The 25835-nt window shown below is 41.1% G+C and overlaps 2 protein-coding genes across 2 annotated transcripts in view; both read right to left on the bottom strand.

Moving 5' to 3' along the window:
• Positions 1–180: 180 nt before the first annotated feature.
• On the bottom strand, positions 181–8556 carry LOC131968978 (mucin-5AC-like). Its single transcript, XM_059330074.1, has 3 exons — positions 8306–8556; positions 5755–5996; positions 181–3610 (listed from the first exon to the last, which is right to left on the bottom strand). Exons 1-3 carry the CDS (start codon positions 8322–8324, stop codon positions 2039–2041), a joined length of 1833 nt encoding a protein of 610 aa, XP_059186057.1. The 5' UTR covers positions 8325–8556; the 3' UTR covers positions 181–2038.
• Positions 8557–10815: 2259 nt separating this feature from the next.
• The window catches only part of dlgap4b (discs, large (Drosophila) homolog-associated protein 4b), a 147741-nt gene continuing 132721 nt past the window's right edge, over positions 10816–25835 (bottom strand). Inside the window, exons 9-14 of the mRNA XM_059328437.1 lie at positions 23877–24316; positions 23299–23387; positions 21829–22316; positions 20412–20503; positions 17101–17271; positions 10816–15579 (exon numbers count right to left, since the gene is read on the bottom strand). Of these exons, the coding sequence (XP_059184420.1) occupies positions 15334–15579; positions 17101–17271; positions 20412–20503; positions 21829–22316; positions 23299–23387; positions 23877–24316 (1526 nt within the window). The 3' untranslated portion in view covers positions 10816–15333. The remainder of the gene's footprint in view (positions 15580–17100; positions 17272–20411; positions 20504–21828; positions 22317–23298; positions 23388–23876; positions 24317–25835) is intronic.

Here is a 25835-nt window from a genome sequence, read left to right as displayed (position 1 = left end):
CATGCCAATACAAACAAACAAAACAAATATGACCTTGAAAATATTTACATGTATCATCACATTGTCTGATCTGATTGGAGTGTCATTTAAGCATCTAAAAAAAAAAAAAAAAAAAAAAAAAAAAAATCATCACATAGAAACTAAAAACCTGCCTGCCTAATCTTTAGCCAGCCATTTCCAGTATCTCAACCGATAAAAAGGTGTTGTCACAGTGGCATGATGTAGTATGAACAATAAAAATATTACTTTAATACTTAGTATTCTACATATGACCCAAGCCTGACATGACCTGTGGAAATTGAGGTATAAATGCACATCAGTCTAGTGAGTACCTGTAACAAAACAATCCTAAAAGTCCTCCACCGACATCCACAGAGCTCTACTGGCAGTGAGGAGAGACAAACTAAACAAAAGTCGAAATACAAGAGGATAGCGAATATCCGGCACGCGCAAGAATGTTTTTCTAGTGATCAGACTCTCCTTGCACCTGCAAAATGTAACCGTTTGAACTAAACACAGCTCAATGACACTGGTAAACATGACAGTACTGAAGATTTGATGCACAATCCTGCTATAGTATTATTCACATAGGAACTTTCCCACACAACGCTACTGTTAATAGATGCCCGGATGGCAGTCAGCCATATATTGTGGTTAATGCTACGACAGTTTCATGGAAACTACAGCTTTGTGAATGATTAGAAACTCTATGCAAACCATTTCTAAACACAGGTGGAAAGATGAGGGGGGAAAAAAATAGATTTTTTATGCCGTTTTATCCTGGGGGAAGAAAAATAAAATCCCGGCTATTTCGGTTCATGTGCTACATTTGCTTTGACACTATGTACATCAACTAATCTTTCCACTAGTAAGACATTCTGGTTGGTAATACATTTTCCAAGTCATAAGGCCCCAAATCGACAGGAAAATCTGGATAATTTACCTACCCCCCTAATGAGAGGATCCGATGTTTAAAGTGTTCTGCACCACAAAAAGATAAAAGGCGCCAAGTCTCACAGCAAGTGTAATGTTTCAGTCCAGGAGCTGCGAGAGCTTGATGTCATCAGATCACCAAGCTGCTCACCTCTCCACTGAAATTGATTTCTGTAACAGATCCAATGTGACCCTTATCTCCTTCATCCTATATCCAAAGCCCCCCCCCCCCCCCCCACGACAACAATCCCTGAAAATCGTACACAACTGATCATAATAAAGTAACGTACACAGCTGCTTTTGGCAAAAAACTGAAAATACTTTTATAGATTGGAAATGGCAAACAAAGAAACACGTGTTACTTGAGAGCCATGTGTTGAGTGGTTGAGATGACAATTCATGAGGGCCAATGAATCCCCTCAGCTATAAAAAGACAGGAAGACAGGAAGAAGGGGGTGGGGAGAGGGGGTGATGGAGGCGAGTCATTCGGTCAGACTCGCTGCAGTACAATCAATTTCCTTTCTGCTCATCTCCAAGGAAAGAGAGGGAAGTGGTGGAGTAAAGAACAGACCAAATTCTTACATATGAACTACTATAGAGGACAAAATGTTGTTGTGGTGTGTGGAAAAAAAAAAAGTCCTCAATGTCTTTTGTACATTCAACAAAGTCCAGTACTGCTACTGAAGAGGCTAACTGCTGGTCCTGAAAATGACACCAACTGACATTTTGTACAATTAAGGGATAGAACCTCCTCATTCAGAAACTGTCACGTGGAAAAAAAGAGTTGAAAATGGCATCAAAAACTTTGTACAATACATTTACTCTGCGAGGAATGACATCAAAGTGTTCTTACCAGCAGGTGCCTCCATCGAGAGCAGCCTATTTCTAACTGATAAAAAGTTGCTTGAAACAGCAAGTCTATGACACAGCGCATGCTCGTTGCTTCACTTTGTCCCAGTTCATACTGCTGATCTCTGCAGGCACAGGCATCGACTGTTGATGAAGATACATTCTCCTATATACAGTGTTGTCCAGCCAACAGGAATGTTTGGCCTCTTTTCTCTCCAGATATACATATAAAAAAAAAAAAAAAACCTTCCAGCTCCTAGTTAACAGTTTCACTTACTGTATGCAGGCTGTGCTGCGGGCCCCACACTGTGGTGATGGGGGTCTTTACCACTTGGAGAGAACTGGGTTGCCTGGTATCAGCATGGACCATGCTCCAAACACTGGGCACCACTGCTGAATTCCTTTGTGCACTACTGCTAATACTGCTGCTGCTGGTGGAGGAGGTGGAAGGCTGCAGAGGCGCAGCGCGGTGTGAAGCCAGGCCGAGAAGAGGCGTAATCGTTGTAGAGGAGGATGTTGGGGCTGAAGCAGGGAGGGGAGTTTGGGAAGAAGCAGGGATTGGAGACAAGGCAGCTGAGACTGGTGATGGACATGGAACTGTGACTGGGATTATGGGGGCTTTGTGGAACGGCAGGTAAAGTGGGACTCCTCTGGGGTCTGTGAAAGAGGTGATGGCTTGAGAAGGAGCAGCTGGAACAAGCGCTACAGTGCGAGGTGAAGCCTGGCTTGGAGCGGTGACACAGGTGGGACTTGTGGCTGGGAGAAGCACTGGTGACGGCACGGAGACGGGCCTTGGAGCTGCTACAGGTGCACTTGTAGGACATGCGGTGGGCAGTGGAGCTGGGACTGAGCTCGAGGCTGATGATGGGGTGATGGTGCAAGCAGCAGCTGGTTTCTGAGAATTCGGCTGTCCTAAAACTGAGGCAGAGACTGGCACTACGGTTGGCAGACGGGCTGGGAGGAGCTGAGGCTGGTTTGGGCTCGAGGCTCTGGCAGTGTCCTTCTCCAGGGGGCTCCAGATGACTTTATTCATGGGGAGAGGAGACAGCCTCGGGGCTGGAGCTGGTACAGAGGCTGCTAAAGACAGAGGCACTGCAGCCTTTACTGAAGCGACTGCTGACACTGGAACAGCCATAGCCTTCTCCATCAGACTCTGCACCCTGGAAGGATCCATGACTTGTTGGCTGTCCTCTGGAGGCGGCGTGGGTCCCGTGTTGCTGCTGTAAGCACTGCACTGTGCCTCCACTCGTTCAGTCTTGACGGCGTCTGTAGGTTGGTTCTGGCTCTCTTGGAGCCTCTTCAGGTTCTCCTGCTCGGCTGCCCTCTGCAGAGCTGCATCCACCAGGAGCCTCAAGTCGCTGAAGTCCTGGGTGGGGAACAGCTCGGGAGGAGTCGGGGGAGGCGTGTTGAAGAGGCCGCTGGTGGGGCTAGCTGCCGTTGTTGTGCTGGTGAGACAAACCATGTTAGCCCCCTGTTCCTCTGCTTCCCTCAGCAGACTTTGCGTGTCCAGCCTCATCAGCGCCTGGACTGACCCTTCCTTACCGGGGTAGCCCGCTCCTGTCAGAATAGCGGTCGCTGTGTTCCCAAGGAGACTGAGGTCCAGTGTCGGGGCCGAGCGGATGACAGATGGCCGCTGTTGAGAAGAGCCGTTGGAAGAGCCGTTGGAAGAGTTGCTTTCTGGAGAGCTGGCTCCGCCTCCATTAGATGAGTGGCCGTCACTTTTACCCCCAACTTTGCGGGAGATGGTGAACTTGGTGGGATCTTTGCCGTCCTTGCGAAGCAGGTCAGGTAGGAGGCGGCGACGTGCGTTGATGAACCAGTTACATATCTGGGAAAAGGGGGAGAAAAAAAAAATCCAGCATAAAATTCCAGCACTTTAAGGTGCCTAAACCAAAAATCACCAGGTTCCCTAAGGCTTTATAATCACATCTTAATTATGACTATAAATGCAATTGTGAATGGCAATCAATGCATACAGTCACTTCATTCATTACAATATTGTAGCAGCTGTTCATATTAACCCTGAGTGATGTTGTGATAAGGATTATTTAATGCTTGCTAATATCCAGAGTTAAAGAATGAAAAGATAGTTTATCTGTTACTTTCAGTCACTTTTAAATTTGGTGCAGACTCATTTGGAACCATATTCGAGTGTTGCTGGAACAGAGACAGAAATTATTGCAGAGCTGACAGGACTTCCACATGCATCATAGCATTGCGCCAAAAAAGATTGTCATGTTTCCATCACTGCTGATTGGAGCTGGAGCTGATAATTTAATGATTTTAACCTTTCCCCAAATAGGATAAAAGCCAGATGTTATTGGGTGTTGGTGGCTTTTTGTCCAGTGGGAAAATGGGCTTTAGATAGAACAGAGGAAAGTCAGAAAAGGATGCTCTTATACAGTATTTTAAAAAAGGACCTGCATTAATATTACTGCAAAATGTTGATAAATTATTCACTTTACTCAGCAAGCTCCAAACTCAGCTAGCCATTACTCAACTCTTGCGTCACATTCAAGATGCAAAAAATATCTGAAGCCTGTGATTTCAATAACCTCCTACACATTTTTTCTTCATCTACATCTGCACACGAGGCCCGACTTACCCCCTCTAGTGGTGCAGCCTCCCACACAAAGAAGAAAGGGTGAGACAAACAGAGATGAGAGCCCTCAGACAGCTGGCAATAATGAAGGTCTGAGCTCAAATATGCTGAGCCACAGAGAAGCCAGCCAAAGGCATTCCAGTGAACTGACTACATAACAAGAAACTCTGCTGCTGCTGCCTCATGCTGGTCTTTAATGCCTTCTCTAATGCTGCCTGTGTGTTTGTGCGTGCATGAGTGTTGAGAGGGAAAGAGGAAACGCCGACTTCTGATGCAATGAAGTGAAAAGGGAAGGCTGGGAAAGTCTCAGTGCTCAGCAGCAGTATGCTGATACCATCCGATTGTTGTTTTGATTCCATGTGTTTGCTGTGTTGGTTGAAACGCTGGTAAAAATTAGTAAGTAAGAATCAAGTAGAAGTATTTTTAGGGTTCCTACATCTTTTCTAGTCAAAATCAAAACCTTTACGCTTTTTCAGCAATGTACAGCTGTGGTAAAAAAAAACAAAAAAACATTATATACCAGTTCATTCAACACAATGATTATTTTACTGTTTCCTATTAAATTAAATGCTTTTTGCTATGACTAAACACTTAATCATGAGGTTGGTCCACAGAAGGGTGATAAATTAAAACAGAGTTTCATGTTTAAAAATGTGTCGCCTGTTCTGAAGTAGACTTGGTATCCCATAAAAACTACATTTCAAGCACTTTATCCAGAATTGAAGAGATTTTCAAACCTTGAAAACACCACATTAAAATTCAAGCTTGAAGATTTCCAGCACCTGTATTATGGCTGCAGTTTTATCATCAGCATCAGACTTTACAGTGATTAAAAGATGACTAATGCAGGTCACAGTCGCAGGTGAATGATTTGTTCCCACCTGCTTATGGGCATTATACATTTTGAAATTACATGTATAACCCATCATAAACATAGACCAGGGGTGTCAAACTCTGGCCTGCGGGCCAAATACCAAATTGTTATATTATTGTGAATTAATGACATTGATGTGTTTTTTATTTGAAATTTGATTTTGCATCTCTGCACTATTTAGTTATATATTGTATGTTTATAAGCGTTGCTGGTTCCATATTTAATGTTAAAGCAAAATATGTTTGGTATATATTAAAAGGTTTATTTGTTCAATGTTGGCCCGCGATTTTATTCAAGTTTTAAATTTTGGCCCATTGTGTATTTGAGTTTGATACCCCTGACATAGACAAAATAAAAATGTTTGTCACAACCTCGTCCAAACGGAAGTCCACCAGAATGCAGAAACTGTGTGGACCACAAGTCTCATTTCCTCTGGCAAGAGCTGAGTGCTTCTGGGAAAACAACAAAAATAAATAAACAAGAACTTGCTCCTCACCTGCAGCACAGAGAGGTTGGTCTGGCCTGACAGACTGAGTTTCTCCTGCTCTGAGGGGTAGGCGTTGAAGCGGTGCTCGTACAGCCAGCTCCGCAGAATCTGCACCGCCTCCTTGGGCAGGTTGCCGCGGCGACGGCGCTTCCCAAAGAGCCCCCTTCCTGACAGGTCGAGTGGGGAGCCGTCATCACTATCCGACACAGCCGAGGAGTGCTCCTGCTCCGGGCGGTGCTCTTCTTCCAGAGCTGAGGAGAGGGGAGAGGTGTCAGTCACGTCCACATTAAGCCAACATGTAAACATTAAGTCGGTATAAAGACTCAATCCTCTGCTCTGTTTCTTCATGCGAGTGAGGAGGAAGATAAGATCACGGATGAATGAATGACGGACGGCTTCTGCAGAGTTTGACTTGATCCACTTTTATGCACAAAACTAAACCACTTCTTCACAATACTAGGAGCCATGTGAGCACTGAGTGGAAAACTCACTGATTTGGTACAAAGCAAAAGAACAAGTGCACAAACCTCAGTTACTTTTAAAATCCTAAAATGAGGTTGAGGAAAGCTTCGTGGTCTAAACATATTTAAACAATGGCTCTGAGGTTTGAACTTTGTTGTGGGTTTTATTCTGCCAGTCTTTGGTTGGCCACTGGAGAGAATCTCCCCTCAAAATGGAGCATGCCTGATCCCAGGGGTGGGCCACAGAATGCAGTAAATGTCTTTCTCTGGGGCTGGGTGAAACCTGACCCCCGGGGCAGCGCCTGTCTTCACAAAGAAGATTGTGTGCATATCAACATCACAGTAGCCACTGGCCCAGGAACCTATTGACCATGCAAAAGAGGCCGTTTTCACCTCATGCCTCTTCGGCTCTGGACTGCTGGGAGCAGTTGACAAATCTTTTCAATTCTGCATTCCTCAACAACGAGGCAAGTCCTGAACCAAGTTAGAAATGTGGGGGGAAAAACAAAAACATACAAATGCAAATTCAGTGTATTTCTCCAATTTCTGTAAATGAGCTTCCCCTAGCATATACAATGACTGTTGTAGCAGGGCAGCACAGATTAACATTCTTTTTAGTTGAACCTTATGATTTATGGCCCGATTTATCACTTTGGACAAAATTTTGTGGCCCATATGAATGATTTGCAAACAGTAAGAAATACTTGCCAAACTATTAGTTTGTCAAGTGTCTCTCTGCTATAAGGCAAACACAGACCCAGGTTCACTGCACTGAACCACACTTTGCATACATTTGCCAACAATTCTCATCTTAATATTGATTATAATTAAATATGCAAAGATTTGTCAATTTACCAATTAGTCAGTCATCAGATAACTGCCAACTATTTTGATAATCGACTACTCATTACAATAATGTTTCATGCAAAAATGGAAGAAAAATGCTGTTTTGTTTTATAAAATGTTAAACTGATTCTTTTTAGGTTTTGGACTGACAAAACAAGACATCAAAGACACATCACTTTGGATGTGGAGAAATCTGGATGGATTTTTCACTCATGACGCGTTATTGACCAAACAATTAGTGGAGAAAATAATCAATGAAAATTAATGTTGCAGCCGTAATTCCAGTCAAACCACTAGGTCTGTGTTAAAACTAATCACAGAATGCAATACAATTTCAACAATGCATCAAATTAAGTAGTCTTCATCTAATTTGGTCAAACTGTCTGTAAAACCAGGCTCTCATTCATTAGCTACATCCATGCTTGACAGACATCGCAGGCTACTACTTTGCCCACAACAAAGTTGAATCCCCTCAACTCCACTGGATCGTTACATATGCAATTTAAAGCTTCATCATAAGATACTTACACCCATCCCATGCGAGATCAATTTAATTAAACAATCAGCCAAGTCAGATTTTAGACAGATGTTCGCTTAGTACATTATGTCACATCAGCACGGGCAGTCAAACCGACCAACTTTTTGTTTACCAAATGTTTCCCCTACCTTCACGCAGCTCTGTATAGTCGAAAAGTGATGCTAGTATTTTGTATTTTCTTTAAAAATTGAGGCTAAAAAGGTCCTCAGAGAAAAGTTTGGTGCAGAAAACTTCACAACACACTCACTGAGAGGCAACAATTTGAATGTGACCGTTAGTAACACCAGCCCACCACTCACCAAACATCAACTTTGGAGACCAGCTCGCTTTGTCAACGTGATAACGTCATAACCAGAGTGAAATGGAGTGCATTAAAAAGCCTCTGAAATGACGCTAAATGTAACATTCAAACAAGACAAACCGAGGAGCTAGTCGCTAAATTAGCCATCTGGAGCGCACAAAGGAGGCAGGCAGGAAAGCACAGCCTCCCGCATGTCACGCCGCCAGATGGACACCATTCCTGCCTCCAGAGATAACTAGCTGGCTAGCTGTCCCTCCAAATCTGAGCACAAACACACGCTGCATTTGCTCGCAACAAAAAGCCCGCATACCAGGCAAAACCAACAGCAAAGACACAGCAGGGTCGCAGACAGACACTTTATGGGTTAGAAACGTGCACGACAGTGACAAAAAACACGACGCGAGTGGCGCTCACCTCGTTTGAATGCTTTCATTCTTTGTTGATGGCTTGCTTGAAAACACGCAGCTGTCCAAGTTGCTTGCTGTACAAAGCGTGCCCGGGAGCCAAGCGATGGTTGACACAACGGCACTTTCTTCCAAGAAGCTAAAAGGTGTTGCGCTTTTTCCCCCCACCGACTTAAATACCTCGCTATTGGTGTTCTGCCGCATGAAAATGTTTCACGAGGGAGTCAGTTTCCATCGCACTCCTTCTCTCTGCCAAGATAAATGTTTTCTGTTTTGTGTCGCTTGTTCCTTTTTACCTGCACGCAGCAGCGCCAGCTCTTTGCCAATCTTGACAGTCGCAGCTGAAATGAGCCCGCCTCATTAACAGCTGTCAGCCAATCAGAGGCCTCTATGGGTACGCGCGAGCCAATCACGGCTCTCCGCCAGACAGCAGACGGGCTCCGTGTAATTGTGACTGACGGGAGAACCATTTCATTCAAAGTATAGCGCAGTCATTGAAACAATGTTATTTTCTCGACGCGGTTGCAAACCCACATTTACATCGACCCGACGCTGTACAGAAATAGCACTGTAGTGATATTTTCTAACGACTGTGGTCGTTTTTCTCCCCTGCGTGCGTGAGCAGCGACATAGCGTGGAGAGGCTTTACGTAACGTTGAGCAAAATGTTCTTGTTACATAAATCATAGACGTCGACCGCATTTGCCCACTTCACTACACAATAAACACACTTATTTCGACTTAAACTGTCTGGGGTCATTACTGATTTCCCATTTGGACATAATTCTACAGTTGGTTTGACTCCAGGCTTGTATGTGTGTTACAGAGGTGTGGGGATGCTGATTTCCTGGAAGTCTCAGGGAGATTACCCCGTCCAGATGAGCGGGAGAGTTCAGATTTAAAAAAAATAAAGTTACTACAATCTACCTGTTACCTTAAGTGCGTTATGTCTCCAAATATAGCCCATCTTCTGTCACTGCCTCTGCTCTGAGGCTGCAGAGCAAATACAAAAGATGTGCATGTGCATGACACAGATTTGAAGTGATAATTAAAATTCAGCAGGTTTTGAAAACAATAACTAGCCATATGCAGTCTTGTATCTTGTATCTTGTAAAAGACATCCATCAAATAGTCCTGAAATGAACAGTTAACCCCTCAAATAAAAAATCAATATTTTTTTTTCTCTTACTTCTGCTATATTCGGAATATAATGGTGATATATGCAGTGGTGGAATGTAACTAAATACATTTAATCAAGTACTGTACTTAACCCTATAAAGCCAAGTGTATCATATTAGATACAGTAATTTTTGAGACCTCTACATCATCAAAAACCTGATGTATACATGTGTTGAAGATAAACAAACTGAGCAACAAATTGCACAAAAATACCAGATGTAGCAAAAATGATATGCAGGTTCCACGAATGGATCAGTCATTGCTGCATTAAAAAACTTCATATCAGCAGATGTATGATGTTGTGTTATATGGAAAAAATATGTATTTTGCATGTTTGAGGAAAAAGGAAAAGTTAAAAATGTTGTTGTTTGATGTTTTTGTTAGTTCAAGAAAAACAAACTGTGAGCAACAAATTGCACAAAAAGACCTGATGTATCAAATATGATACAAATTAGAATTCATTTATGCAATTTATTTATTTTTTAAAATATGTCAGCAAGTTAATAAGCACTCAGTTTTAAAAAAAATTGAATTTTCTGGCAATTATTTCATGGTTCAGGCTTTATAGGGTTAAGTAGGCCTCTAATGTTAAGGTAGCCTACTTACTTGAGTATTTCCACAAATGTAACTTTATACTTCTACTTCGTTACATTTTAGGGTCAAATATTATACTTTTTACTCCACTACATTTAGCTGACTGCTTTAGTTACTTTTGAGGTCAAGCTTTAGCATAAAAAAAAAATCTGATACTTTTGTACTTTTACTCAAGTAAGTTTTGAATGCAGGACTTTTACTTGTCGTGAAGTATTTCTGCAGTGTGATGTTAGTACTTTTAGTAAAGTAAGGGATATGAATACCTTTTCCACCACTGAATATATGGCACTTTGCTTGTGGTACTCAAAGCGCCAAAAAAACTAAACAAAAAACAACAACCCCCAACTTAAAACAGCAGTGTTTTTCCATAAATTATGACCCAGGGGGATGATTCATAAAGCGAGTTTATTGAATAAGCCAGGCTTAGAGCAGCCAGTAAGACTATTTTTCAGTTGATGTGATTCCATAAAGCAAATTCAACTAGATTCCAGCATAAAGTTGTTATCGTAACGAAACGTTACAAACTAATTATGTTGAATTTGCTATGTGGAACTGAAACAACTGAAATTGAATAAGAATAACACAATAAGCCTGTCTTATTTGGTAAACTTGATTTATGGAACAGGCCTCCAGTTACCAGTTACTTCGCCAACTCACACCAACACAGTCTGGATTGATAAATAGCAGATATTGGCGAGAACTGTCAGCATCAGTTTCAAAACATTTAACAAATACAGTCATGATCAACTTTTTGAGAAAGTGTTGTGTGCATTTTATTGAATGTTACGTCTCTCCATTATACATTTGAACAACCTTGAAATAGTATAAATAGATCTACAGCATTGTAAAAGATGGAGATTTTCAGTCTGGTCTATTTACAGAAGACAATTTTAAGAAGCACAGGGAGGGGGGGTGGGATGCAAGATTATTAGTTTAATTTTAATATCAAAGAACCCTTTTACTCAGTATTGCACATATACTTTAAACGTTACCAGAATATAGTGACAAGAATGTAGGTAAATCTCATTTTAGGAACAACACACCCTTTCACTCACAACTTTGTCTCAAACAATACAACCCTTTTATACTAAACCCCCACAAACCCTGACATACACACAACCTATATAGTATTATACTGAACACACCCTAGTCTTTAAAATATGTGCTTGAGTCATAAAATATTTGTTCTAGTATTTTTACAGACACTTTTTGCTATATCATATCTCTTGTGGTACGAGCTCTGCCCCTCACCCCTTTCCCAGTTTTATGCCCGACTCAGTGGGACAAAGCACAGATGCTAATGAGCTTGGTTTTTTGCAAGCAGGCCTTTGGACTACTGTATGGGAGTGGATTCACTGGTATCCCAGCTGAGGTATACTCTCTTCTCTTGCAGCCTCTACTGACCAAACTTTGTTTTCCCTCAGTCCTGAAATGCAGAAAGATACATAAAACAATCTTAAAGGGGAGCTAAACTTTACATACTGTGGGGTGTCCAGCCCATTTTAAGAGGAATATATAATGAAATATGTAATGATCCACTGGTATCACAGAAGGTATGGTACAAGTTGGAACATAATCAGATTGTAAATGTTTAACATTTAAGCTTTGTCTCCACATTATTGATCATAACATATTCTACCAACTTTAGTATTGAAGGAGGCACATTAAAGAGTGCAGCTCAATACAAGCATTGAAAAGCCAGTGGACTTTTTTAAAATGAAGCTTTTCCAAAACAGGAAAATGATATGCTTAAGCAAATGATAGTATGACAGTTTTTACTTTAAAAGGCCAAATCCATCAAATCTATATAGGGTACGATTAGCACCCTCAAATCTGGCTTTACAACAACAACAACCCCCCCCCACAGTGCAGCTGTTTGGATCATGATAACCCTACCCAGGAAATAGACCTAGGTGTGTCCCAGTGATACATGTGTATTGGAGGGAAGCCTTGTTTGAATGTGTGAGATGAGCTCTCCTTTCTGTCTTTAAGTATGTCACTGACATCCCTTAGCATTTTGCACATCCAAGATTTAGCAGGCTGGAAAAAAGCAATGCTTTTTAAGTTTGTGATGTTTAGATCGTCTGTGTTCCTGCCCTCCTTCCCTCAGCGTACTTGAGATGCCACAATGTGTTTGATGTGCGTTCAAATCAGGCAGACCTAAGGTTTTTGTGTGAGGAAGGGTGACAGTAGGGTTGGGGCCTGAAAATGTGGGAAATGAAAAAAAAGGGAAATGATATGTTATGAATGTTAAAAATGTTCTGGTAGTGGTTGCATGGGAAAGAGATTTAAATGTAGTTGTTTCAATATCTTGCCTTCAAGTTGTTTATGCAAGAACCCTCCATTTTAAGATTTTATTCATTCTTAAGATTGAATATTAAATATCCATGACATAGTGATAATTAAAAAGTGTCAGTAACAGACACCTGTATTGACACTACATACTGTAGCTTACTTCAGAAAAACAACTTGTCAGACACGTCTTTTCCTGGCAGTCAGAAATCAAATCAAGCAAACGACTGAGTTCAAGTCACACAAAAGGCCTTCAGGTGCTAACGATGCTATCCTCCCCACTAAAATAAAAGGGGGGGCATTGACAGCAACCAGGGAACAGACTCTATTGACACCCCGAGCCATTTTCCTTGCTGAGAGTCATCCCCAGCTGGCAAACACAACAGGCAAACAAAAGCCCGCCATCAAGAGAAAGCTCCTGCCAAGATAGAGAGAGAATGGTGGTCATCAGGCTTTTCCAAATCAAAGCCTCAGGCTGCATTTTTGTGTCACTGTGGGTGAAAAAGAGGCATTGCAGCAGCTAAAGCGGTGACATTGTAATACTTAACATAACTAATTAGGAAGGGCAACTTCAGTTTGCTTAGCATTTGGTAGAAACCAAATATGAGTGGAAGACAGGCACAGCCGTGGTTGATGTAAGACATGCCAGGGTTGACTTTATGGTCGAATGTCTAGAGTGAAAACCAAATGTGTGTCTACATGAATGACTCATAGACCAAGAGGCCCCTTTGTTTTGGGAAGTGGCTTCCATGAGACAGAGGTAAATATGTGTAATACACACAATGTGTCCCCCTTAATGCAAAACAGGGCAGGGCTGATGAAAGCATTTTCATTGTATGCATACATACAGTACACAACAATGTACTGGATCTTGGATTGAAAATTAATCACGGTTGCCCTCTGGTGGTTGTAAATGAAACATTTCAAGGTGCTAGTTTCCAGGCTGAGAAGGGGAGGGGTCTTAGTGCTAAATGCTTCAAAGCAAGTACACTGTATTGTTCTAGTGATGGGTAGTTCTGGTTAAAGGGACAGCTCATCCAAAAATAAAAAGGTCTTACCTGTAGCTCTGATTATCAATCTTGGTTGTTTGGTGTTCCTTTAGATGTGTTTGCCTTCTCTCAAATATAATGAAGCTACTCTTTCCTTACACAAAATAATCCAAACATTTGAAGAACTATAGAGCAGTGTCTCTTTCCAGAAATCAGTATTCAGCTTCTCAAAATCTCCAACAATCTGCAGCTCACACCAAAGCAACCGAGATTGATAAGTTAAAAAAAAAAAAAAGGGAAGATATGCATTTTTGATTTTGGGGTACACTGTCCCTTTAAACTACTGGCATGTGCATACCAAAATATAAAACCTGTAAAACATGCAGTGCTGTGATAACACTTCAATCTATTTTCACAGTAAGCACTGTTAGCGTTGAGCTCCCTCCTGCTGACATTTAAATACGTCAGATGAATTTGAAACAGTGAATTCATCTTTGGCTTATGCAGTCTTCCATAAACAATAATAAAAAAACAACAAAAAACAAAACAAAAGAAAAGCAAGCCACATTTAATAAATGATGAAAACACAATGACTAATGTATGTAATGCTTTAATTAAATATCTTTTCTTTGAATAAAAAAGTGCAGGTACTTTGGATGATGTTCAATGAGGGGAAACAATAATGGTAACAAAGAATTAAGATTCATTTTGTTGAGCAATGGGAGGCAAAATAAATCATAAACATAGTATAAAAATATCAGCAACACACACATCCTCATGTGTGTCCCAATGAACAATGACACAATATTATCCTGCATACTCAGCCTGCTGCATTACTTCAATAAAAGCCCTAGATTCATTTGAGATGTATGAGTTGAAAGTGAGGTTAATAAAAGCACTTAAAGAAGCATTAAACAAAGGAATGGAAGAAAAATCCTGACTGGAATATACACGCGTCAGCAGTTACAGCACAAACATGAATGTTAATGGAACAGAGAGATTAAAAAAAAAGTTGAAGATGTTTTCCCTACAATGAAAGTAATATTCAGTAATGTTGTGGCCACTGACATTCTGTCTGACAGAGAACCTCATGCTCGGGATGTGCTTTTGTTAAAAACCATTAAGAAACTAAACTTGACAGATTCTCACCAGTGTTTAAAATCTTTGACACAAGACCATTTTGAAGGACACACACAAGAGTTAGGACCAATATAAATACCCCTTCAAATCTGACCTTCAATTTCATCATACCAAAAATATTCATGATAAGCAGATCTAAATGGATTTTTATACAAAACAAAGGATGTGTAAAGTAAACAAATAAATACAAGGAAGACATACATTTAGGTGTGAGTTTGCAGTGTGTGAGTGCAGTGTGTGAGTGAAATGTGTGCGTGTGTATGTGATGGCCACAAGGCGGTGTTGTGCAAAGCTACAAGATGGCCAGTGATCTGGGAAGAGAGGAGCCGATGGGAGACAGAAGAACATTAAGGTTTGCCTTCTGTCCACTTAATAGATCTTATAGCCAAGATAGAGGAACGCTTAAAACAGTCTTCATATAGATTCTTTAGGATATAATTGTCATAATAACAATACCTTCATTAACAATTTTATGATAAAGAGAAGTAACAAGAAATGACAATGTTCATCAGCTGAGGTTTTCAATGGCAGCCTCGAATGAGGAGTCTCCTGCTTCGTAGTCTGTCGAGTCCACAACAGTTCAATTATTCGTTTTGTGTTTTGTTAAATAAGAGATGGATGCCACCAGGACCAGCCTTTAAATGTATGAGTGTGTCAAAAATGCCCAAATCCACCCCCGTCCCAATCTCTGGGAATTTGACCTCTCCTCCCCCTACCTCCATCCATCTTTACTCAGAGTAGCTCATTTGCATTGCAAAAGTTTTTCCTCTCCTTTTTCCAGATATTTCAGCGACACTTATCTGTCCTTTGATCCGACCCTATTTCCTTCCCGCTCACTGTCTCTCTCAGAGGCGAGTCTGGGCCTCAGGGACATAGATTTCGATGCTGTCCGCGCTCTCTGTGGCGGAGTTCTGGCGAAACGAGGCTGCCTTTTTAGCAGCCAGCAGACGCTTGCGAGCCTCATGTCTCTGCTTCTCTGCTGAGGCCGAAGAAGAGGTGGACGAGGAGTCGGTACTCTTCTCGCGGCCCAGCGATGGTCGTCCCTTATTAGCGGGCTTCTTTGAAGCTGGAGTGGCCTCCTTCTCCTCGTCCTGTAGTGATGAGACATGACAGACAGCAGAGGAGAGAGCAAAGTGCGAAAGGAGGAGAAAAGATAGATACAAGTCAGTGAGAGAATCTTATATGGAAACTGTCTTCAAGTGGTCCTATTAGACTCAGCAGGTTTGGCAGACAGGACTTTGACAAAGACATCATGAAAGCACTGATTGTTTTCGTTAAAGCTTGAAATAACATTCAGTGGTTTTAAACAAAAAAACACTGACAGACAACTGGTTAAAAAACAGGAACAAACATTGAGAAAAAAACAGTCATTTATATGACAATTTTTGAAGACATGAAATGGTAACATGAATTAATGGCCACATTGGATCAAACTTAAAGCACAATGAAGGGATCACACAACACACAGTCAATGCATCTGCATTGCAAAGCAACAAAAAGCAAGAGCACCTCAAGTACAGATTCATAAACTTGAAACACGCACACACAAACATAAAAAGACAAACCACTGTTCAGAGAGAGAGAGAGAGAGAGAGAGAGAGAGAGAGAGAGAGAGAGAGAGAGAGAGAGAGAGAGAGAGAGAGAGAGAGAGAGAGAGAGAGAGAGAGAGAATAGCTGTGTTAACATTTGGTTGTGAAGCAAATTTGAAATTTTGAAATATCACAAGGAAGAAATGCGTTTAGAGTGAATACACTAGACAACAGCAGCGTTTAGTCAGTAAATGATGCTATACGCCATGGATGATTGTAGTCTGTCAAACAGCATAGAGGAAGTAGAGGTTGCAAACCGGAAAGGAAAAAAATCGCCATGTAATCCATCTAAATTAAAAAATTGAGATCAGGAATATGGAATCTTCAGGAATTCCATTAAATTGTGCAAATTGTCATAGCAGCAAATATTGGCCATGTTTACTGCTGTCCTGAGAATAAGATTAATTAATATATTATACAGAAAGGCGCCAACAGCAGAAACAGTTTATCAGTCAGGATAATGTCCCCTACCTCAGAATGTATTTTTGATGAAGGAAAAAGCGAGTGTAAAAAACACTTTTGCCAATTATATTAAGTAATATTGAAATTTGTAAATTCCATTCAGCGTTTCTTCTAAATACAGATAAAAAGAAGTGAATGGAAGAAGAGATAGAGACAGACAGAGACAGAAACAATGACAGACACGCAAACACAAGCAAAGACATTTAAACAGGAGCAAAAGCAAGACTGCATTCTGTCACATGAGCCAGTGCATCTTAGCCATGCTCCACTGCAAACAGCACATCAGTAAGTAACGCATGCATGCTCAAAGCAGGGCTTTACATTTAAATAACACACATACGACAGCCCTCTTTGAGATCATTTTCTTTCATGCATGCCTAAAGGGTTCTCTCTGGCCCCTTTGGTTTGGACAGGGAAGCCCTGTTAGAGTTCATCCCACACAGTGGGAAGTAACTAAAAAAAAGGAGTGGGAGAAATGGTGGTGGTGGTGGGAGGAGAGAGGCCGGTTTCGGCGGCTTTCCTACCCCAGCCAGGGCACTGGGCAGCAGGGGTGGGAAGTACCTTCCGCTCAGGGGGCGACTGGGCAGCCGCAGATGGCATGGGCTGCCAGTCATTGGATTTGAGATGGTAGAGCTCATCGAACTTGAGGCTGATGTCCTCGATGGAGAGCTGCAGCAGGTCCCAGAAACCTGCCAGGTCCTGGGCTGTGGGCCGCGGGTTGGCATTCACATTCTGAGCACAAGAGAGGGGAGTGGAAATGAATGAACGATCAATGAATGATGAGAAGAGGCAGTAAATGTTGTAGTGGAGAATTAATGGAATTCAGTATATTGGAGAGTTAACAACATTACAGGATAGGAAGTTATACTGTATCTTTGAAACTACAATGTAAAAATACCCATGGACTGTCATTCAGCTCTTTAGATTTGTTGGCTTTGGTGTTGGTTGTTCTTTTTGTCCAGCATAACAACCCTAATACACATACGTAATACACTTGTTTTCCCAGTGCATGTATATACTAAGCGTTGCTGTAAGAATGCCTTCAACATAAAAGCAAACACATGTAGCTTTCAAAGTAAGAGCACACATCCACAACATCATTTACAAGAAGACTGTCAAAATATGATGCCTTAAATAAAAATATGAACCCTAAAATATGCAATGAATGAGATGAAAAAAAAGGGGCATTAGAATGTGCGAGAGGCCACAAAATTCTGCCTTGAGGGAAAAAAAAATATTTTGGGGAGCATGCAACCAGACCTCCCTACTTTGTTCAGGTCCCCCCATCATAGCCTCAGAAAATCCTGTGGGAAACACTGGCTCAAAACCTTGTTTTGCAGTCGAGTGTCATTTTTTATACTTTCTAAATTGCTGATTGATATTGCCACGAACATACCATCCAGGGGACAAATAACCCTTTACCTTTACCAGCTTATAAAAAGTTTGTTGATTTTGAAATAAAAACAAAACGCAGAAATGACTGAGTTCATCAGTCATTTCTGTATTTTGTTCATCATAAAAAACATTTTTTTAAATCCCCCAATATATTAAAATCTACTCAACTTAATTTGAGAGGCTTTGGCATGTGAAAACTAGGCTATGTGTCTGAAAATACTTTGTCCAGATGTGTCCATAATGTGAGAATCAGGGCACTGGTTGGGGTGTTTGTGGGTCGCCATCACCAAAACAAACCACCTTAATTCTATTTATGGTTTGAAAATAGTGTTGGTTCTCATCCTCACATCCATTCCGTTAACGCAAATTAAGCAGATGAGGCTATATGAAGAGGTTGGTGGCACTCCAGAAAGAGCAACCAAAATCAGGCCAGAGGTGACTACCTACCTTGTTGTAGAAATGTCACTGCAGAAATTTGTTTCGGTTTAAACTGGTTTGCTTGTGGTCCAACAATACATTGCTTGTTTACATTATCTTGCATGTTTTGTTTCTTTGCTTTGCTTTAGGTGCAATTAGAGAGATGGTGCTTCTCGTACAATATTACAGTCTTTATTTGGTAACAGACAGTAAGGAGATGACAGGAAAGGAGTAGAGAGGTGTGTACTGGCAACTTAAAGCTGTACTTTAGTTCTGCACCCCATTACTTACATAGTGTACTTATCATAGACTGTCAGGTGCTGCTCTTTCCATATTCATCACTAGAGGGAGCCATTTTACAGCTCAAATCTTTTGTTGAGCTGAACTCCAGACCAGAATAAAGGATTGCAACAGAGTAACATAAGAACACATAAAATGCTATAAATTACAATAATAAGAAAACAGCTGTCTAGATGTTAATCGTCTGCACAAAGCAAATCCTTCTCTGACTTCTTTTCCTCTGTCACCACCACAGATTTTAAGGCTCCAGGCATACTGTTTTTTATCTGTACAGGCTCCATACTATGCTTCAGAGTTAAGATGCTGCATTCACTGTTATGATTAGGGTTGGGTATAATTTATATTTGAACCGATACGATACCAGTACCATACCCCACAGTATCTTTTTTTCTGTACTTTACTCTCTCTGTAATAACAAAAATATAATTTCAGGTACCGGAATTAGGTACTGATTAATTAAAACGTAAATTGGTACTCTGCAGTACCAACGCAATTTAGTCCGGACCCTTAAAAGTACAGAGTTGGGGACTGAACCCTAGTTATGATGACGTTTTGGGTTAAAAAAAAAACATGTGCTGTGTGATGCTACATGCTAACAGAGCTGTGAGCTCCGAAATCGGCAGAGCAACTGTTGCTTATGATTACATTTCTAACTGGGTGAATGTACACAGCTGCTTGGCAGGTGAAGCAGCTTCTCTGGAAAGCTACCCAATATGCATTCATTGTGCAAAATATTAATACAAAGCATGTAATCATAACAAAATCAGTGAAGGAAATTACGCACTGATACAGATAAAAGGCTTAAACAGCTACAGTGATATTAATGAAATGAAGCATTTATTGTTGATTTGCTTAACGAAGACTAAATAATTTCTTCACTGTGAAAGGTATATTGTGTAAAAAGCACGTTAACATAATAACAGCGTTAATAACATCATTTAGGCTGGAAGAAGAGAGCCGATATGGCGATGCGAAGTTGTTTTCTGATATGTCCTGTGTTGAGTGTCTTGCTACCCGACTGGAGCTGGAGCCTGACGGGCCCTGACAAAGCATCAGGCTACATGTCTGGATTAGGTAATTTTTCACATACAGCTGTGGGTTAGATTTGGTTATCTTTCAATGTCATCTGATCAGACACGTCTCTCTTTCCTTGATAGTGGTTACTGATTACCATTATGACATTATGTAATGCTTAATTGTACCTTTAGGTGTTGCAAGCACAGGCATGTATTGTTAAATGTTTTGCTTAACTGTTCTGAATTTTTGTTCTGAAGTCAACTTCAGTGAAGCTTAAGAGGAGTTTGTCAATTTACCAGCCATGAGAAAGTGGCATATATTTTGGAAGTTGGTATTCATATCAGCCAAGAAGTGAAACATATGGTGGATTAATTTGAGATGCTATAGTGTTTAAGTGTCACATGCTGGTGGTTGGCTACAATTTGTATAAAACCATTTCCAGAAAAACACGTCACCAGAAAGGAATGGCTTATTGGCTTATTATAAGCTCCTTGTATTTTGTGTTGGTGGGCCACCATGCCTTATTCTGTGTAGGCCGAATATGCTCTGATTCATGGCTGTTCCCGGATTAGTCAGTTTATTAGCTGTGTGAAAGTATTTATGTGTATTGAGGCACGCATATCATGATAAACACTAAATAACAAAAATATAACATTGACTTTGGTTAAAAAACATGCATCTCAGTTTCATGCCGGTGTAGACCTATAGGGTTTCAAGGCATCACAGAAAGATCATATACACACCAAGTTTTGTTCACAAAGTCCCCGGAACTGCTGGAACTTCTGGGATATAAGGAGCTGGGCACTTCCTACTGCACTGCGAACCTTCCCCAGCACTGAACGGAACAAGAAGTAACACAGATACATCTTCATAAAAAAACATCAATTTCTGACAGTTGTTTATCTCAGAGACAGCCTGTAAATCCAGCTTTGGATGACACACAAACCCAATCCTCCCTGCTATAGTGATGTATGCACTAAAGCCTGCCTAAATCAATGCTGCAGCAACAGCATCAATGACATCAAGTATACGCTGGTTTACACATCCTTTTGTTTTAACGGAAACCAAAAGCTTACTGCAGATGTTTAAACATTGCCGTGTACCTTGCAATATATTGCCCAGCGAAATCCACAGGGTGGCATGAGTAGGATTACAGTGTATTGGATAAAGTTATCCTCTTTAAAGGCATCTAAGCTTATAAAAATATACTCTAGCTTGCTGTCTGTCAGTGGTCAGTATTCTTTTCGGTTGCTGCATCAAAACTAGGACAAACATCCGCCCAAACAAAACTGGGACTCCTATTTGATGGCTGGATTTCAAAGTTATGGCAATGTGATTATAGTGCAGTGAGACCCAGCTCTGGTGTACAGATTTGCATCAGATTTTAATACTTACTACTTTAGTATAAAAATGTCCCGCACATACACAATTTCAAAAGAAAAAAAAGAAACATATGCTTCTGATATAAACTGAGCATCAAAACTGCCCTACTGTTTGTTTGTTTGTGTACAGTGTGTATTTTTGTGCCTGTGCTCACTTGCTGATGTTGGAGCACTAATCTAATCTGGAGGTTTAATCAGTTCCAGAGTAGATTTGTGTAATTCTGGGGATTACAGGCCTGCTTGTGTGTGGTAACCCCAGGTATTACCGCCTCATCCCCTCCATGCTGAGTACGTCTGATAGAGTGATTGTGGGGCCTGACTAAGGCAGAACCCTATAAAACAGCAGAACCTTATTACTGAGCTCTGAACCACATGCTGAGGTCAGACAGCAGTAGACGCGAGGAGGCTCAAGACGCAGGGTTCATTCAGAGGGCATGCACATGTTTCACTTCAGCAATGCTTTGACTGTACATTTGACTTTGTTTTCACTATTTCTGGGCCAAATAAGTTCATTTACAAGATGAACATTCATTTTGCTACAAGAGTAAAGTCTTAGCATATTATCACTAAACTAGAAACTGATGATATGATTACCATTTTACCGTCTCTAGCAGCTAATTAAGCAGATCTTTATAATTCAATACCCCTTTTCATAATGTCAAAACAAAATCTTCCTTGCAAGATTATGTCTTGTTGACTGCCTCACAATGCAGCCTCACCTGGAGTTGGAATTTAACTAAAAGACCTTGGGCTATAGCGAGCACCCTGGCAGCCTTACCCTCCTCTGAGAGCTGGTTGTCTTTGGTCTCCTGCTCCATCTGCTGGCACCAACCTTCCATGCGTCCCGTCTCTGCCTGCAGCAGCTTCAAAAACCAGTGGCCATCTCTCCGACACAGTGTTCCGCCACCTCCGCTGTGGGGCACACTGCTATTACTCCCATTCCCACTCTCCAGCCAAGGGTCTGGAGGTGGTAGAGATGAGGGGTCCAGTGCTGGGTCCAGACTTTCTGAGAAGGAGGAAGAGCTACTTCGTGTAGTGGAGCGGTTGAGAATCTGCCTGGGCGGTGGAGGTGAAGAGGTGTCACCAGTAGTGTCTCCATTGTCTAAAAAGTCCTGGCCAGGGGGAGAGCTCATGGATTGGCTGGCACTATTGACCATGACTTTCTTCTCAGATTGTTTGGCGTTATTGATATGGGAGATGACAGGGATGTCCTGTGTGTCTGAGTCTGTTTCTTGTTTTGAGGCCATGCTACTGGAGCGACTGAGCCTGAAATAAAGAGTGAGACTCACTGTTACAGATAAGCCTTTTCAATTTGAACAATTTTGACAATTTAGTTTTCTTTGTTCACTGTTATGTTTGCAACAGTGGACAAAAAAAACCCAATAAATTATTCAAGAACAAAACGTCCATTACTGGAACAAACACGCAATGCTTGGTCTCAACTATGAGTCACTTCTGCTGGTCAATAAAGATATAAATAAACAGGATTGATTCCGGGAATGGGGCTTTGACAGCAATGCACTCAGACTTGTATCAGCTGATCTCTTATCAGTGGGAGTTTAGGTTCTTGTTTTCAAATAGCAAATGGAAGAACAAGTTGAAAATGAATGCTGTCTGACTCAACATTATTTCCATTTCTTGTTATAACTCAGGAAATGCTTTGTTTGGCGATTCAGTCAGACAATGAATAATCTTAACTGATATCAGACAAGAACAAGAAGAACAGCAGAAGACTGGAAACTCACAGGGTAAGCAGTTGAGGGATTGTCACATAGAACAAATGTTTGTACAACATGGATAAAAACACAAGGAAGGACGATGTAAAAATCAACAGAGGAACCCTTGTTGAGCTGGTTATGTTGTTAAAATATCAGTCAGGAGTCAGAGCAGCTGCTACCTACAAAGCACTCAATGCAGCATGCAAAAGTAAGAAAATACAGGAAGAAGCCATGAGGAATTTCCTGGCATTCAAAATATCACAAGCACAGAATGCAAACTATGCTGCAACAACCTAGAATTGGGTCTCAAATATACAGTAAGCAGAGACAAGTTTGAATACTAACAGCTCATGCCGGGAAACTATTTAAACACCACAAATACAACACACAAGGATAGTTTTCAGACAAAAACACATTCACATTGCTTTCACATCTGCATAGCTTCTGAAAAGGGAAAGAATAGTCAGAGCAGTATGTGTGGCTATAATATAAATTCCTCACGTTGTTACAAGGACAGGAAGAGGACTTACTGCCACCCGTCCTCCACCTGTACTCCGATTGATTGAAATTTGGCCAATGGTGGGGTCTCCTCTCTTGGAACTTCCTGAATACAGTCAACCTTAGAACAAATAAATGAAGAAGAACAGCATAATCACAGACAAAGTTAAAATCAGGAACATTTACTTAGAAACAAAAATCTTGGCACTAATGATTTTATAGACAAATGGTTATCATGACTGGGTTCTGATAATGTTCAAAATGGAGAAGAAAGCCTGAATTTTTCAGCACATACAGAGCAGAAAGTTATGGCCGAGGAGAAATGCAAATAGAAATTTTCTCCCTTTTATGCTACAATATAGAGCCAGCTCTAATGGTAGAGGGATGTTCACTCTAATGAGACCTTTAGTTTGCATGCACATATGTGGGCTTGAGGTGACACACTCAGACATAGCCATACACCACAGAGGGTTACAGTAAAAAAAGAAGTTCCTTTTCCTGGATTCAGGCTCTAAAGACTGAATGAGCTAGACTTATGAAAATGTGTGACTAGGGCTCTATCTTAACGGTGTTAACATGTGGTGGATATTGCAACAGTCCCATTGCTTACCTGTATGCCGATGGAGGACAGCTTCCGCCTGGGTACTGGTGCCACTAGGGGCTCTTCTGCTCCAAGATTCCCTTTGCTTAATCCTGATTTCAGTGATTCATGCTGGACTACTGAGTCACTTGTCTCAGTGGAAGCATTAGAGGTGGTGGGAGCGATTGGCTCTCTTGGAGTAGCAATGGGAGTTGGGATGATGTGTGGAGGACGGGGGATACCCCGGGCCAGGCTGTTGGCACGAGTGCTGTCAAGGCTGTCAGAGGAGTTGCTGTGAGCGTGGCTTGACTGGCTGTTGACCTCCGACCTCCGGTCCTGCTGGTCCAGGTAGTTGTCTTGGGCCGACTCTGTGCTGCTCTGTACTGTCACGGAGATGTAGGGCTTAGAGGTTGTACGGGGCGGCACTGGCGGGGGAGCAGCCTTCTTACAGGTGGTTATGCATGTAGAGACTGAAAGAGAAAATAAGAGAGGGGAAACAAAAGGAAAAAGACATAAGAAAAAGAGAAATAAAGAAGGATTACAAATTAGAGAGGTATATATTCTTAAGCGAATCTTTGAGACGTAATCCCCTTTAGGCAAAGTGAACTGTGAAGTGGCACTGAAAACAGGACTAATCATGTTTATCAGCATCATTCTAAGAGTAACCTAACAAGTTTGCGTAGCATGACCATGTCATACTATGCATAAATACACAGGGTCGTTGTTGGATAAAAGCTGAAACGCAAGCGGAGTCAGGAAAGTGGAAAATCAAATCAGGCCGGACCCTGAACATACCGTTCAACACAAGTGATTAAATAAAGTCACACACACACACACACCACACTATAAAGCCTCAATCATGAGACAGGTGATGAAATCAGTAAAGCAATTTGTTGACCATCTGACTGACTGAAGACTAAATATGTCCTCCAGCTACAACGGAGATAATAGAAAGGTACATTAACCATAGAGACATAGGAGGAAAAGAGACCATTCAAACAATTCCATCTATTTCAGCTGTTGACTCCCATTCTCTCAGTGATATAATGATTGTGCCAAAGTGCCTGGTTTGATATACAGGTGAGAGTCTGACACCAATTAAAAGAGCCAGCAACTAACAAAAGTACTTTTTTTTTTTTATAGTGCTTAGTTGCATGTTCACATGGTGGTAACATACATCCAGGGTTAAAAATATAAAGCTGAGCTTATGGGAAAAAAACTTACAGGAAATCCACACAACGCAAGTCCAGCACTCAAAGTTTTTTTTGTGTGCAAAAAAGAAGATCAAGATTCAAACACGTCCCTTCATTGCTCTTTGTCTGACTACATTATTTCACTACCCGTAGAAGCATTCATTCACTTATCTAGCCATCAACAAAATCAATTGGCTGTGATGAGGTCAGTAGATCATTTCCTTCTAGTCTGAAGTGTATCAGTGAGAACAGATATAAATGGCCCATCTGTGAGCAGGATTTCACCCAAGGACATGAACAGTGTATCTGAACAAATCAAGTTTGTGGGCCGCAAATAGAAAAAATGAATGTAGGCCAAATAACAACTGTGTGTAGTTGAGACATTGTATCTACAGATCTCATTCATGAAAATGACTTCAAAAGGCAAATAAAAAGTAACGGCCAGGATTCTCATGCAAATAGATTATATAAAGATTCAATGGCTCTTCTGTTGCCTATATGAAAATTCAAAAGTCTCTAATGTCTTCAATCAATCCCCTCAAGCTACAGACATAGTAAAGGCAGAGTGCGATGGTGGACCACAAAAACCTATAATCTAAACAGGAAATTTTCTTGCAACATTATGAACCTTGTGGCTACAATATGATCCCTTAAACAGATGCTTTATTTGACACCACACTGGAAAAAACAGTGGAAAGCTGAAGGAATCTGTACAAGACCATGGAAGAGAGGGACAGGCGGTATTCTGAGACTGGAGCAGGGAGAAACAAAGTTTATTTAAAATAAAAGTAGTTAT

The sequence above is a fragment of the Centropristis striata genome, chromosome 3 (assembly GCF_030273125.1).
Source record: "Centropristis striata isolate RG_2023a ecotype Rhode Island chromosome 3, C.striata_1.0, whole genome shotgun sequence".
NCBI classification, from domain to species: domain Eukaryota; kingdom Metazoa; phylum Chordata; class Actinopteri; order Perciformes; family Serranidae; genus Centropristis; species Centropristis striata.
The sequence above is the reverse complement of the archived record's forward strand: the minus strand, read 5'-3'. Positions and strand labels throughout refer to the sequence as shown.